The sequence below is a fragment of the Megascapheus bottae genome, chromosome 15, assembly GCF_031878675.1.
Source record: "Megascapheus bottae isolate mThoBot1 chromosome 15, mThoBot2.hap1, whole genome shotgun sequence".
Lineage (NCBI taxonomy): Eukaryota > Metazoa > Chordata > Mammalia > Rodentia > Geomyidae > Megascapheus > Megascapheus bottae.
In genome coordinates this window covers 36,983,482-36,999,891 of record NC_143523.1, presented here as the reverse complement: position 1 = coordinate 36,999,891, position 16,410 = coordinate 36,983,482, and the positions used below count along the sequence as shown (strand labels likewise).

The 16,410-nt window shown below is 38.8% G+C and overlaps 1 protein-coding gene across 1 annotated transcript in view; it reads left to right on the top strand.

Annotated features, from left to right (window-relative positions):
- Positions 1–16,410, top strand: part of Ank3 (ankyrin 3) — a 258,674-nt gene that overhangs the window by 104,236 nt on the left and 138,028 nt on the right. The window contains exon 8 of the mRNA XM_090346380.1: positions 5,077–5,175. Coding sequence (XP_090202506.1) covers positions 5,077–5,175 — 99 coding nt within the window. The remainder of the gene's footprint in view (positions 1–5,076; positions 5,176–16,410) is intronic.

Here is a 16,410-nt window from a genome sequence, read left to right as displayed (position 1 = left end):
TATCTCGGGACCTGTATGAAGTTGAAACTATCATTAGAAATTTTGTCCTATTGCAACTTGGCTCTCATATAAAACAAATGTTTGTGTGATTAAATCAATAGGTGTGGAAATTTTTTAAAGTTAGGCTGATAAGATAAAAAAATATTTAGTCTTTCATTCTTCAGAGTTCATATTCCTTGTTTGTACAAAACAATGGAAATTCTGAAGTGTAATCTGTGTGTGTATGTGTGTGTGTGTGTGCGTACTTGTTTTTTTATCAAAAGACCCATTGTTAGAGACAGTGTACAGATAGAAGAACTCATGTACCCTGTTGAGAAAGATGTAGCTCTTGAAGTCACAAGAAGTATTATATAACCCATGAGTTCCATGTCTTGAGTATTCAAGAAACCACTGAAACCAGATTCTAAAGAGACAGCTGCACACCTAGCTTCATCACGGCAGTATTGACAGCAGTCAAAAGAGAAACACAGCCCAGGTGTCCAAGGTAGGTGAGCTTCTGCGCAGAATGTGGTCTAGGTGTTTTACTAAGGCTGCTACTCAGCCTTAGATAAGGAAGACGTTTTGGCTCACAATTCAGCACATATGAATATTACGCTAGATGAAATAAGCAGGCAGAGCAAATACTGAATGGTTCCATGTGCATGAAGTACCCAGACTGCTCAGATTCATAAAGACAGCAGTAGGATGGTGATAACTACAGTCTGAAGGGAGAAGGGAATGCGGAACTGCATCATTGAAAGGAAGTTTCCATTCCTCAAGACACAAAGAGTTCTCCAGATTGATTGTACAACAGTGTGAGCATACTCAAGGCTACTGAATCATATGTTTTATTGGTCAAGGTAGAAGGTTTATGTTGTGGGTAAGTTACCAAAATTATTTTTTTGAACTATACATTGAAAACCAAAAACAGGGGTTTTTGTGTGTGTGTGTGTGTGTGTGTGTGTGTGTGTTTTGTTTTTATTTTATTTTTTTTTGTTGTTTTTGCTTTGTTTTTTCTAATCCTGGGCTTGGGGCTTGAACTCAGGGACTGGGTGTTGTCCATGAGCTTTTTTTTTTGCACAAAGATAGCATTCTACCACTTTGAGCCACAGCCCCACTTTAAGTTTTCTGATGGCTAATTAGAGATAAACGTGTCATGGACTTTCCTGTCTCAGCTGGTTTTAATGCAAAACCCTTAGATCTTAGACTTCAGGAGTAGCTAGGATTACAGGTGTGAACCCGCAGCACCTATCTACAGAGTAGGCACCTACAAAGCTCCAGTAGGCTGTAACATTCAGGGATGCAAAGGTCCTTGAGGAACAAGCTCCAAAATCAACCCAGTCCCAGTCTTCCTACCCCACTGGCAACAGCTGAGATGATGTGTATCAACTGAGTGTGTGTGTGTAAAGCAGTGTGGAATATTTACTCTAAATATGGGTCTGCTTTCCCCCAGTGCTAAATCACTTGAGGAAACAGAAGAGAAAGCCAGCAATACCTTACTGGAAGTGCTGGTGAGCTACTTCCTCTGTATCAAATTTTGAGTGATACCTTACATTGATACATTCTCTTGTAGACAACTTGCCTCATTTTCAAAGGACTGATGTGGTAGGAAAAAGAAAAAGCTAGTAAAGAGAAGCTGTGTGTGTGTGTGTGTGTGTGTGTGTGTGTGTGTGTGTGTGTGTGTGTGCATGCATGTGCATGCATGTGCACTAGTCCAGGGGCTAAGCATTGTACCTGAGCTATTTTTACTTACGGCTAGCACTCTGCCACTTGAGCCACAGCTCCATTTGTAGCTTTTTGGATGATTAATTGGAAATATAAGTCTCATGGATTTTTCCTGCCCAGGCTGGCTTTGAACCACAATCCTCAGATCTGGCTTCCTGAGTAGCTAAGATTATAAATGTGAGCCACTGGTGCCTGGCAAATGAGCAGTTATTTCTGTATTCAAGCTAAAAGGGGGAAAAATGCCATTTATCACCAGCATGAAAGGAGATGATCTTATTTTGGTGACTGCACCAAGAAGTAAACTTAAATGTTCCCTGTGCTGGGATTGTCAGGAAAAGCTGAGAGGGAAGAAATAGGCTGCCCATTCCCAAGCAGAGATAGTTGCATCTCCATGTTTCTATCATATTGTAACATGATAGATACTGGATGCCACATGTGTCTATTATGTCACAGCGGCTGTGGCTCTGCTGATGCAACCCGCTTGTTCCTGCTGTGATCCTGACAGAGCTTGTGTTGAGCCCCTTTGTCAATACCTTCGGATTTCATTGCCTCCCTCATTCAGGACTGCATAGTTTTTGTACCCAAAGTAGTTAGTTGCAAGATGGATTGTTTGTGGATTAATCCAGGAGGTACGCAATGCCTATAAATTTCTTCCTTTGGACATGAATTATCTCAGGGCTCCTCCTGTCAGCCCTCTAATGGAGACAGTGGAGGTAGCTCACCCATTGCATGGATGAGGAAAGAAGTGCATTCAGGAAAAGATACATTTCCATGATCAGCCAATAGGAAAGCAGGTATACGAGTGTCCTCACTCTCAGTGAAAACATGCCTATTATCACAAGGACCTCTGCTAAGAAATGATATAGGAATAATGCTCTCACCAAAATTTCTCTTCTGCCCTCAAACTCACTGCTGAAAATCTTTTGAACTTTCTAGGTTCATATAATGTTTTGTAGTTGACATATTTGGAGTTATTTTCATTTAAGAAGCGATTGTTGTAAAATAGGATGTCAAGCAACCTAATACAGTAAATACTGCTAGAGAGGAATATGATGAATTGTAAGGGAGTATACAGAATCTGTACAAGTCCTAAGAGAGCTTAACTTATTCTGGGAGATTTGCTCTTCTTTTTTTCCCCCAAAAAATTGGAAGCAAAATTTATTCTTCCGAGTTGGGATTTTTAATCCTGATATCAGTGACTGGTGCCTGCAAGGAATATATATTATTGTAGAAAAAAAGCCTTATCTGAAAGTAGAAGAGTATTATAAAAAAAAAAAATAAACAACAGAAGAGAAGAGACAGCAGGAATACTGTGTATGAGATGGCCAAGCCACACATTAGGGAAACAGCAAGGAGCCGTGGGATTTCCTTAAACACTTAATTAGCTCATTGCCCCAGAAATTTGAGATAATTAAACTTGCTGTGTACTGTGATTTTGTTCCTGTCAAAATGCTGAATATTCATCCAGATCCAAATCCTGTGGGTGCGTGTGCGTGTGTGTGTGTGTGTGTGTGTGTGTGTGTGTGTGTGTGTGTCTGTCTGTCTGTCTGTCTGTCTGTCTGTCTGTCTGTGTTTTGATCCTGGGGCTTGAACTTCAAGTCTGGGCCCTGTCCCTGAGCTGCTTTGCTCAAGACTAGTTCTCAACCATTTGATCCAGAGCTTCACTTTCTGGTTTTTTGGTGATTAGTCAGACATGAAAGTCTCAAACCTTCCTCAGATCTCAGCCTCCTAAGTAGCTAGGATTAGAGGCCTGAGCTACCCACCCAGTCTGTTACATTTGTTATATAAGTAATTTATATCTATTTCCTTTCATTATTGCCTGTAAAATGCATGAGTATAATACAAGATTCCTTTTTATCTCTTTATCTCTCATGTTTTAGAATGTCTGAGGAGAAATACATGTTAAAGCCAGGAAATCATATTTTTCCTTAGCTTTTTAAAGTGAATAATTATTTTATGGAACAGCTTAGTAATGCTGTTGCGCTCGTGATGAAAATAATGATTTTTTTAAACAAAACTCAAACAATTGAATGAAGTGGGGCAATGCTTGAAATTAGAAAATGAGGGGGATTTGCCCCAAGCCCTGTGACTCCAGGTAAGTCACTTCAACTACATTATATTATTAGATTATTGTGATGGTAAAATGAAATTAAGGAATGTAGAAGCACTTTATAACACTTTTGATGTTTTTCCCCCTTCAGAAAAAAATATTATATTTTTGTTTAAGTAGTGGTACAAAGGATTAACCATTCAACAAATGAGTTTATGAATACAATGCATCTTGATCAGTGACACTTTTGAGCTATCAAAGTCTAAGTCATTCCTCAGAGAAGTACAGGAAAATACATGAGTTATATAGTTGATGTCAGGAGAGCCACACATAATTGGGTTCAGCACAGAGGTAAGAAAGAGCTAAATGCCATCATAATGTATATTATATTCTGCCAGCTTTTCACCCACACCAAAAAGATGCATATTAAGTACATATTATATATAGTTTGATTTCTTCCTTGGTGATCTCTTATACACACGAAACCATTAGCTGTAAAGTCGACAACAGGGCTCAATAACTGCTGGGATGTTTATGATGGAAAGACATAATCATTCCACCATCTTTTTTTGTAGGTCATGGGGCTTGAACTTGGCCTACACCCTGTCCCTGAGCCCTTCAGCTCAAGGCTACCTCTCTACCCCTTGAGCTAAGCCACCCTTCCCATTTTTTCTAGAGGTTAATTGGGCATGAGTCTCAGGTTCTTTAGTGCCCAGAAGAGCTTTGAACCTTGGTCCTTAGATCTCAGCCTTCTGAGTAGCTAGGATTACAGGTGAAAGCCACCTCACCCGGCCAATCATTCCAACTTTATCAATTTCAGTGGCAGGGTAAAGCAAGTGTATTAGAGGCTGTGTGACCTGCCTACAAGATAAAAAGTTTTGCTATCTGGCTCTTTATAGGAAATGCTTGTATGGGACTAGAAATGTAGTTCAGTGCTAGAGCACTTCCCTAGAAAGATACAAGGTTCTGGGTTGGATCCCCCAATGTTAGAGAGATAGGGGAGAGGGGGAGAGGAAGAGAAATAGCAATAGCCTGCCTGTTGTAGAGCAATGCTATTAGTCCTCAGTAGCCTCTGCCAGAATTAATTATTGAGACAAATTTGTTTGACTCAGGCAGGTTTCCTTTTGCATTTTGGATTAAAATGTCTATATTGGTATCACAGAATATCTGCGAATATTTTTTCCAGATATTTATCATGTATGCTTGAGGGTGAGAGGTGAAGCGGTGTCCTCGTGTTTCCCACTATTCAAAAAAGAATAAATTATTTTTCACTTTTTGTTAAAGCCAAGGATATGAAAACTAACTTTGTTTCTTTTTTACAGAATGACATCACTCCTTTACATGTTGCATCGAAAAGAGGAAATGCAAATATGGTAAAACTGTTGCTTGATCGAGGAGCTAAAATTGATGCCAAAACCAGGGTAAGAGTGCTATTCGTATGCATGTGCATATTTTCAGGAAGTAGGAAAACTCTCCTCAAATACCTTTGCAGTGGTTAATCACTGGATTTTTTTGTGTGTTTCGTTTATTGTAGTCTCTTGAATAATAACTACCCTAAAAAATTAATTAAAAAAATAACTACCCTTTTTTGGGTTTGGCTTTTTTTTTCCCTTGGTGGGGGGGGGGGTTTGTCAGTCATGGGGCTTGACCTCTAGATTGTCCCTGAGCTTTTGTACTCAAGGCTAGTGCTCTACCACCTTGAGCCACAGCGTCACTTCCAGTTTGTATGTGATTAGTTGGAGATAAATAGTCTCATGGATTTTACTATCCAGGCTGGCTTCAAACCCAGATCCTCAGCTCTTAGCCTCTTCAGTAGAATTATAGGCATGAGCCACCGGTACCCAGCTCACATATTTTTTTTATTAAAATGGAGTGACCATTCATAGTTATACATTACAAATACATGTTTAAATGGCATCTGGCTTTAATTATAGGAACAAGATTTAGCACATGGAGTTTGATTGTTTAATTTTCAACAATTCCTTGACATTACAAGCTGAACTATTGGGTCAGTTTGATATTAAAATGTATAGTTTTTAAAATATTGAACATGAAATCTACTCTTCTGCACTGCTGGTAGGTATCTAAAATGTTGTGGCCACAATAGGAAACAGTATGGACATTCCTCAAGATGTTAAAAATAGGACTGCCATATGGTCTCTCTATCCTCTGGGTAGAGGTCCAAAAAAAATGAAAGCAGAGATATTAGCACACTCATATATTACAACATTATGTGCAATGACCAAGAGTTAGATAAACAACTTAAATGTTGATTAACAAATACATTTTAAAATTCAGTATGTACACAAAATGGAATAAATATTCAGCCATAGTAAAGGAAATCTTCCTATCACATGGATGAACGTAAGATCTTATGGTGAGAAAAATAAGTCACTCACAAAAGAAGGAATAGATTGCAATTCCACCTCTGAGTTATCTATAAAGAGTTAAAATCATGGACATGAATGAAGCTATAACTTCATGCTAAAGCATGTGATTAACCATGTATGATGTCCAGCATTCAATCCTCATCATCAAAGCATAATGGTATAGAAATAGAAAACAAACTGTGGTGATAAGAAAGAGGAATTGAGGATTTCTTTTTTAGACATTGAGTTTCAAAACATAAAGCAAAGTTAAAAGGTTCTAGTAATCTAGAACTCTAGTACCACAGTGTGACATCATCGAGTCCACTGGAGTATACATTTAAGAATGATTTTGAGGCTGGGCGCCTGTGACTCACACCTGTAATCCTAACTACTCACGAAGCAGAGATCTGAGGATCATGGTTCAAAGTCAATCTGGGCAGGAAGATTTTTCCAGTTCTAGGATTTGAACTTAGGGCCTTATGCTAGTTAAATAGTTAGCCACATCTCCAACATCACAATTAAAATATTTATAGTTAGAAAAACTTAAAGCACACCAATATGTCTAGAAAGGTATTTATAGTATGTCGTATGGTTTTGATTTTAGTTGTGGTGGTGGTAATAGTACAGAGGCTTAAACCCTTGGTCCTCATGAATGCAATTTATTTGGTATGAAGTTCTGTAGACATGAAAAAGAACTGAAACTTAGAATCTGACTTGAATCTTGGTTAAGAGTTGAACCAGCTGACTTAGTCAAGCTATGTAACCTTTCTGCTTGTAATTTCACTGTCTGAAGATGAAAACCAAAACAAAACGCGGTCAGCTTGAAGTATTGCTGCAGTATAAGAGACAAGGATTGAAAATGGTGCCAACATGAAGTAGGCCGAATAATTTCAGTCATTACAAATATGTCTCTAAGCTCAATTAGTGCTAAACTTCCAACCAGTGAGTTTTCATGTTCCTGCAGTTCTTGTGGGGATTACATAATCTGAGCAAAAGCTGGCCTCATAAAAAAAAAAGTGACCTCTCCATAAACATTGATTTATTTAAGGGCTCTGGGTAGCTCATTCCCCATCATTGTATCTCCTAAAGAACTGTGCTCCTCCTTTCCATTAGTATAGACTCATAACCTTAACTGATTCCTGTAGTGCATTCATGTATTATTTCATTCATTATTCCCTGCATTTATTCATAAATTACTATTGAGTGGACCAGGCATGGCAGGCAGAAAAGGCAAGAGGGCATCATTTTCTGGGCCTTTATGATTGTCTCCTTTGTCTTCTTATCTAACCCAATTGTGGCTTTCATCAGAAAACCCAGACTACTTCGTCCTCATGACTACTGAGCCTGAGAATCATGTAGGTATCTTGTATTAAATTAAAACAAAACAAAACAGTCTTTTAAAGCAGAAACATGAGGGACAAGGAAGGTTTGCTCTAAAGGACTATGTCAGTAGGGCCATAAATTGAATATAGATCTTACTGTACAGACTCTGTGTGTGTATGTGTGTGTGCGTGCGCACGCACGTGCGCAAAGGAGTTTCACTTATTTGTACAGCACATTTTTTGTGCTTTTGATCAAGAAGGGATTATCAGTGTGTGAAAGAATGACACAGTCATTGCTGTGAAATGTATGTTCTTCTGCTGGGCACAGGCTTGTAGGGAGACAGGGTGAAGAATAACAAATACAGACACATCCCTCCCCTCGTTTTATCAGTACCCAGAGGTACAGATCGTTTGTAAATAAGTGATGTATCTGTGAGGAGAAGTGTAGGATACAAGAGCCATGTGGCCTGACAGCCTCTGGGACTCTGTTGATATATGGATTAGAAATTAATTTATTGCTCCGTGGAAACATCTCTATCATCAAAATAGCAAACTAGTCAGGTACTAGTAGCTCATGACTATAATCTTAGCTACTCAGGAAGTTGAGGATCAAGGTTCAAAGCTAGCCTAAGTAGACATCTTAGTCATCTATTTCCAGTTAACTAGCAAAAAGTCAGTAGTGGACATGTGGCCCAAGTGGTAAAGCACCAGGCTTGAGCAAAAAAATCCAAACAAGACCACAAATTTAAACCCCAGTACCAACACACATACACACAGCATACTAGCAAAAAAAAATGCCACTTTGTGTGCTACCAAACACTTTCACAGTATGTTTGGTACAATACAAAGAGAAACAAATACACAGGAACATGATATAAGGGGTACATTGTGTCACAGAAGGCTTAGAGATAAATGTAAGAATTCTCCTGGGTAAAAGTATCAGCAATGAAAAAGAATGCCTTAAGTAGAATTGTCTGTGCAGCTTGGCTCCTCGCTGCTTTTTTGGTTTTGACTTGAATTTTTCTTTCATCTTGTATGAATGACATGTAGACATGAAGAAAAGACTTGAGATACCAGAGGACAGAAAAGCCTGTCATTCTTTTGTTGTTTTCCTGCTATGGAGTGGCTTAGGGAAGGGTAGTCAATAGTTCATAGATGAAATTGTTCTGACTGAATTTCTGGCAGACCAAATGGAAGAAAACCAGTATGTCCCCAAACTATGTGAACTGTGTGTGTTTCCCTCATCAAAGCTTTCCTTTTGCCTTGCCAAAAGAAGGGAAAGAAGGGGCGGGGGAGGTGGGGACTCAGCTCAAATGTCAGAAAGCCATGTGGACACAGAAGTGGAATTTTTCATCATTACAAGATTTGGCTACCCAATGCAGTTGTAGCTCTTAAGTAAATAATGTTACTTTCCCATTTACCTACTCAAGTCTTCCTGCTATCACGGCTACCCTGTTTGGTTCAAATCTGAGTTGGTATGTACTCATCCCCAAGAGTTTGGGTTCTTTGCTTTCAGAGATGTTTGTTTTGCAATGCTAGGATTTAAAATCAGGGCTTCCTGCTTGCTAGGCAAGTGCTCTACCACTTGAGCCACGCCGCCACTCCCTTTTTCTCTGGTTATTTTTGAGGTAAGCTGTTGCTGTTTGCTCACATGAACCTGGAAAACATAATTCTTGATGTTCCACGATCTCATGGGACCATACCTCACTTTTTGTGTTGAGATGGGGGTCTCACAGATTTTTTTTCCTCCCCCTAAACTAGCCTGGAAACCTGATCCACCTTCACAGCTATTCTGGCAGGTATGTCCCACCATGTCCAGTTTGGTTGAGATGAGGTAGGTCTTTATCACAAATGTGATAAAGGCCATGGCTGACCTTAGAGTGTAATTTCCCTGAGCGCGATGCCAAGCCTGGAGACCAACATCTCCTGACTGCATCTCAGGGGCCAGCTCTAGAAAGACTTTTTTTCACCCATGGTTCTCTTCCCTTCCTGGGATGTTGACCTATTAAAGGATTCAGTTTGAAAGAAAATCTATAGAATGCTTTCATTCAGGGAAATACACTTGAATTGTGCTGAGAGTAATTTGAATGGTTTCTGAGCAAGATCTGACCAGCTTAGGAAAGCAGAATGAGCCTGTGTTTTAATTTATTTTAGACTTAAGGTTTCATCACAAGTCTTAGATGTGACTAGAAAGTGGTATAATTGTGTCCTGAGAAAAATTCACACTCCTAAATCTTCATTTCCTTCTTTTTTTTTTTAAAGCTATACCTGATCATCTCATTTTTTTTTCTGCAGGAAGAACACTGGATATTATACTGTTAAGAAAAATTAGGGGCCGCCATTTGTAAGGAAATGGAAAGACTTAGAAAAAAATCATATTAAGTGAAGTAAGCCAGACTCAAAGGAACATAGGCTTAATGGTTTCCCTCATTTGTCATAATCAGTAAAAACCTTGGGCTCTACTAGCCAAGATTTGCAATAGAGCAAAACCTAGATACATAAGGCCATACAATATGATGCTAAATGAAAGGACCTCTAGAATATAAAAACAAAAGCCATATAATGAGTGATTGTTGTCCTTAATGTACTATGTTATCTCTCATCTCTTTTGCTGTCCCTTGGTTATCTCATATTGTTACAGTATTTCACTTTGTTATCTGATATATTGGATAAATGCATATTTGGTTATTTGAAATTGGATAGGGAAGGGGGGAAAATAAAATGAAGGGTAGAGGTGCAGGGGAGGGAAATGGGGACCAAGACATGAGAAAGGGTATCAATGTATGTGAAGTAATGCACCTTCTATCTGGTGAATATAATGTAACCCTTCTATTAATTACAATAAAAATATATTAAAAAAGGAAAAATTAGAGGCCGGCAGGCACCATGACTCAACCTTATACTCTAAGCTACTACTTGGAAGGCAGAAATCTAGGGGACTGAGTTTCCAGGCCAGCCTGAGAAAAAAAGTTAGCAAGACCCTAATCTCAACCAAAAAGCTTACCATGGATGTGGGGGAGACTGGGTGGAGAGGGAGAGAGGGAGAGTTAGAGTATGTGTAAGAGTTTGCCATTGTGATCCCAGCTATATAGAAAGTGTAAATAGGAAGACCCCAGTCAAATACACATAAAGTCCTCTCTTAAAAATTACAGTAGGAATCTGGCGCGGTGGCTCACGCCTGTAATCCTAGCTACTCAGGAGGCTGAGATCTGAGGATCAAGGTTCATGGCCAGCCCATGAGCTGAAGAGCTCAGGGATAACACTCAGGCCCAGGGTAAGGTCATAGCCTTGAGCTGAAGAGCTCTGGGACAGGGTCCAGGCAGAGTTCAAGCCCCACGCCTCACAAAAATAAATAAATACAGGAGAAGGGCTGGGGGCATATGTGACACAAGTGATAGAACAACTGCCTCACAGAAGAAAGACTAAATACAAACCCTAGTAGAACTTTCTAAATTAAGAGAAGGACAAGTAATTATTAGAAATGGCCTCAGCTTTCCCAGCCTGGAAGTAACTCTTTGAAGGAAGGAATGTATTTGATAATTTCAGGGTTCTCAGGACGTGGAGGACATACGTTTCTCTATTTCCCTGTCCTGGTACATTACTGATAATGTTGGAAAGCTCATTTACCTTGTCAGAATAGAGATAGAAAATTCCTGGGTACATGTCACATGCCTGGTTCTCTAGATGAATCTACAAAGCAAGCTCATCATGGTTTTTATTTTAGCTAATTGCTTTATGTTTCCAAGTACACGTGTTCAGAAGGTAATCCACTTTTCCCTCCTATTTTCCTTTAGTGGAGGTTGGTAATACATCCAATTTCTTTTAATTACCCCACACCAGTTTGGCACACAAATACTCCATAGCCATCAACTATGAAACATTTTTCATTATCTTCCTTTACCAAAGGATAGGCAGGTGAATTCAATAAGTCACTATGATGTTCATTTATGAATCTTAAATTACTTGAACATCCATCTTATTAAATGCTGGTTGTTCATGTCTGTAGTCTTAGCTATTCAACAAGCTGAGATCTGAGGATCACAGTTAGAAGCTAGTTTAGGCAGACATATGTGAGAGACTTTTTCATCTCAAATTAACTAAAGAAAGCCTGAAGGGAGGTATGTTTTGAGTGGTAGATTGCCAGTCTTGAGTGAAAAAGCTAAGTAAGAGCACAAGGCCCTAAATTCAAGCAAGACCCAGTTACCCCCCCCAAAAAAAGTTTAAATTATGAGGTTTATAATATTTGTAGAACAAAAGTTGGAATTAATAGTGTAACTGGGATTATATGAAAGAATTCTTATACAAAAGTATATTATTTCATCATAGATGATATATTTTCACATTTCATATATAATACATTATTAAAAGTATGTATTATACTAGGTTCCAGTGGCTGTTGCTACTCAGGAAGCTGAGATCTGAGGATCAGATCCAACCCAGATGGAAAAGTCTGTGAGATGCTTATCTCAATTAACTACCAAAGAGTTGGAAAAGGAGCTGGTGCTCAAGAGGGAGAGATTTCTCTTGAGATAACACCCAGGCCAAGTTCAAGCCTCAGGGAACTATCTCTCTCTTCCTCTCTCTCTCTCTCTCTCTCTCTCTCTCTCTCTCTCTCTCTCTCTCTCTCTCTCTCTCTCTCTCTCTCTCTCTCTCTCTCTCTCTCCCCACTAATGGGGGAAGGGAGAGAGATTTAGCCTTATATATAAAAAAAGGAAAAGGTAGTTGTGTGTGTCTGTGTGTGTTTGTCTCTCACTATTGGTTCAATGACAATAATACTGAATATGAATAACACTGAATCCAAGGAAGCCAAGAAAGAATACACTAAAATCCCAAAGAACAGAAGAGAAAAATACAAACCAAGAAACCAAAAAATAGCATAAAGATAATGTTACAGTCTCTGAAAGCTGTAATTTTTCTAAGCAGGGAGAAAAAGGATTTTGACTTCTTTTACTTGAATATTAACACATACAGACTGTATACCAGAAAAGAGGATTGGAAAGGAATGTTTTTCTCTCCTATAAATTAGTGGCAGAAATAATTTCATCATGTGAAAAGAATACTGGATGCCTGTAATTTTAGAGACTGTTTGACAGGGAAGAAGAAACCCAGTCCTTCAGAGGCATGCATAACTATAAACTGTCTCTCTAACCTCTTGCTTTGCTGTGACCTTGATTAAGTACATGAAACCTCAGGTCTATTTATAGAACCATGAATGCTTTCTCATGGGACAAATGTCAGGATTAAAGAAGACCCATATACAAAGTTCCTGTAAGAGGGGTCACTCAAAAAAACAATATTTCACTTCCTCTTAGATCAACTGTATAACTATTTAACATTCTACAAAGTGAAGATACCCTGAGAATTATTGGTGAAAAGATCATTCTGAGAATAGCTATGTTATTACACTATAATTAATATCATTTAGTTTATCTTTGGCTCATATCACATTTATTATTTTTCAGTTCTTATTTCTTAGTTAAGTATTTCTATCTTGCATCTACATTATTACTTGCTATTTGCTCAGACCAGCCTGAAAACATACTTATTTATATTTAACAGTCACATACAACAGGGTTGTTTTTTTTTTTGCTTGAATTTCTTTTATTTCTCAAGCATGAATATGTGTGTGTGTGTGTGTGTGTGTGTGTGTGTGTGTGTGTGTGTTTGAATTGGATTGGTTTGGGTTGGTTTAGTTTGATTTGATTTGTTTCTTGTTTGGTTTTTGCTTAGAAAGCAAGAAAGAGAGGGACCTAGGGAATACAAATCAAAATAAATATGCCACTTATTGAAAATATTTACTAGGTAATTTATTAGTACCCCAGTATAAGATTTGAGCAAATTCCATCTATGAAAAACATATTAGAGGCCAGTATTTTCAGGTGTGATAGTCTAATATCCTGTTCCATACTCTTCAGAAAAAGCAGACCTAAAATAAGATATTTTTGTCCTTCTTGTGGCAAGGTTTACTCTTAGGCAAACATAGAGAGCATTCTCTTCAGCCAGCAAAGTGCAGTTTCCCCCTCACTAAGAAAATTACTGTCACTCAGATGAAATACAAGATCTGGAAAAGCCAGTTTGCCTTGATTCACAATTCTGCCCAAGGGAGACTTGTTCATTATGTTAGTGTTTTGAAAACCAAGGGAATTGAAAAATAAATTACCTACCAACCCCATGCAGTTTCATTTCCCTCTTGTAATGTTACCATAGTAACTAAGCATCCCTCCTTCCTCTCTGGCCCAACTACATGTGTTGATGTGTTATTTTCTTGCAGCAGCCTCCCCTCAATCCCCCAAGAATTGCCTTTGTCAGGAATTTTTGAGCAGGAAGTTGTTGATGCTATATACTATTGAGGAACTCTTTCTGTTTCAGAATCTATTCTAAGGGACACTGTAAACTCACTCTGAATTTCTAGGGAGTGGGAGAAGGTGAAGGGGGAAGAAAAGACATTTGCTTTAAGGCAAAGAAGTGTATCTGTACACTATTGAATTGCCATTGTAGAATAATAGCCATGGTAGTTCTTTTGTCAAGCTTATAGCATCTGAGAGTCTAATCCCAATCTATAAATCACTTGTCCTATTGAGAATTGTGTTTTCTTGAAAGAATGAGATATTTTAATCTAGAAAGGATGAGATATTTTTGTCTTCTGAAGTAGATAAAATGAGGCTAAAACTTCTTCCTCCCTTCCTCCCTTCCCTCTGTCTAGTGCTAGGAGTGTACCCAGGGTCTCCACCACTAAGCCTGAAGCACAGCTCCTCTAGCTCAATTCTCAATTTTGTATGTATAGTTTGAGTGAATCATTTACTTTGCAAGTTTTCATGTTTACAGTACTAGGAATTGAATCCAGATCTTTCTTCTGCTAGGCAAGCCTTGTACACAAAGATGCTCAGGGACAGCACCTTAGGCCCTGAATACAAGCCCCACGACTGACAAGGGGCAAGGCAGAGAGACAGAGAGAGAATTGTGAGGATAAAATAAATACAATGATTCACAATGAAAACAAGAAAGGGGAAAAGTCTGAACTTAGATGAATTGTGGCTGATCTTCAGGAGCTGAGAAATAGAAGCTACTTTTTGAAACCGATAAAATCAGCAAAAAAAATGTATTTAAAATGGACAGTATGCCTCAGGATTTGATAGTTGAAAGAGATTTTACTCTTGGCCAAAAATTTTTGCATAGAATAGGTGACATTGTGTTCAAGGATAAAGGTAGTAAGCTGAAATAATTGTGTGAAAACAGTTTGAAAATGTTCACAAATATTATTCTGGAAAACTTTTGAGAGTCTACTTATGAGAAAATTGGAAGAAACAATTTTTACTTTTTAGTTCATAAAAAAATCATTGTATTACAGTATGTATGCATGAAATGTTTCTGCAACATGAAAAGGAGAGGTGATGAATGTGTTATTTATCTTTACATGCTTCTGAATTTTATAGTTCTATGAAGACATTGGATTTGATTGTGGCATTTATAGGTTCCTATGTTTTCTTTTGTTAGCAAAGCACTGTTGACCACTTGAAAGGCAGCTTTACTTTGGTGTTACAAAAGCAAATACTTGAAATCAACATTAAAGGCAGAATATTTAAACCTGTTCAAGGAATGTTCTAAGCAGATCACAAAATGTTTGTGATTCTGATTTTCTTTTCTTGAATACAAGGTTATTCAACACAGAATAACCCCTTCCTACTGTGCTGAGATGACTTACCATATCTATGACTACCTCTACAGCTCAGTTGCTGGCGACATCCCACCCTCAGCTTTCTCTCTCCCTTTCCCCCCTCTCCCCCTTCTCTCCCTCTCCCCCTCCTTTCCTCTCTCCCCCTCCCCCCCCCCCACGGCGCTGAGTGTCCCAGGTTGCTTGCTGGAGGCCTTGCAGCCTTGGGAACACGCCTGCTCAGTTTCTCTTGAAAATGATTAGTGCAAAATCAAGGGCTGTCCCATGTGGTCACAGGGGTGCCAAAGGGGGAAAAGATTATGGCCCCAAACCAATGACTCAACCCCTACCTCTTTCTTTTGGACATTCAGCCCAGAGTCAAGGAAAGCTACCCAGGCTGTGGCACAGTGATTACCTAGCTGCCCTTGGCTGGTGCCCAGCCCACCGCTCCTTCATCTTCCACCATGTAACTTGTGCCCCCAGTTTCTCTTGCTACTTAGAAATGGGTGTGTGGGGAAGAAGTAAAAGTCTTCCCCTAGCCACTCTGGGGAGGCGGGAGGAGGCCTGGATGCTCTGGCTTTGGATTTCATTTTTAAAGAATATTAATATCATTTGAGAAACCTTTTAGTACATTTGAAACAAGGTGTACCTGCTTGCATATACCATTTAGTAGTTAGGCTTACATTCAGATCTGCTCACCCAGTCTAGAATACCTTCTTGAATATATTGAATCCAATTTCACTGTATTTTTAGATTGATTATCCTTAATGTAAGTTTTTGTTTTGTGAATTTGAGAAATCATCAAATTGGGGGACAGACACCAGGGTGTGTATGTACGATCACTTCTCCAGAGTGTTTGGGGTCACTTGGTTTTTAAGGGATGAATTTTTCACATCCCCATCTCCTTACCTCTTCCTTGACACATAGGCCTTCTGCAGTTCTAGAGGAGAAAGAACTCTAACGCTTACCTATATGGACCAAAGGTACAAAACCTATAAGGGGGAAGGAACAAGAGAGAGCATGGAAAGTATTACTGTCATATTGGCAGCTTCAGGACACATGGTTGAATAAACAAATTCTTTCACATATCAGGTGGTGATAAACTCACTGCTGGCAACCAAAACAAAGTACCTTATGGGGTAGTCTTATAATGGATCATTGAAGAGTCGAGGGCCAACAGTGAAGTTGACATTTTATATTATTATACTATTATTTTTATATGGAATTCAAATAAGTTCAGGCAGCTGTTGAGGTTGTAAAAAGATTTTCTACTCTCTGCAAACAGGTTTTCTCATCACTCACATCTATAAGAGC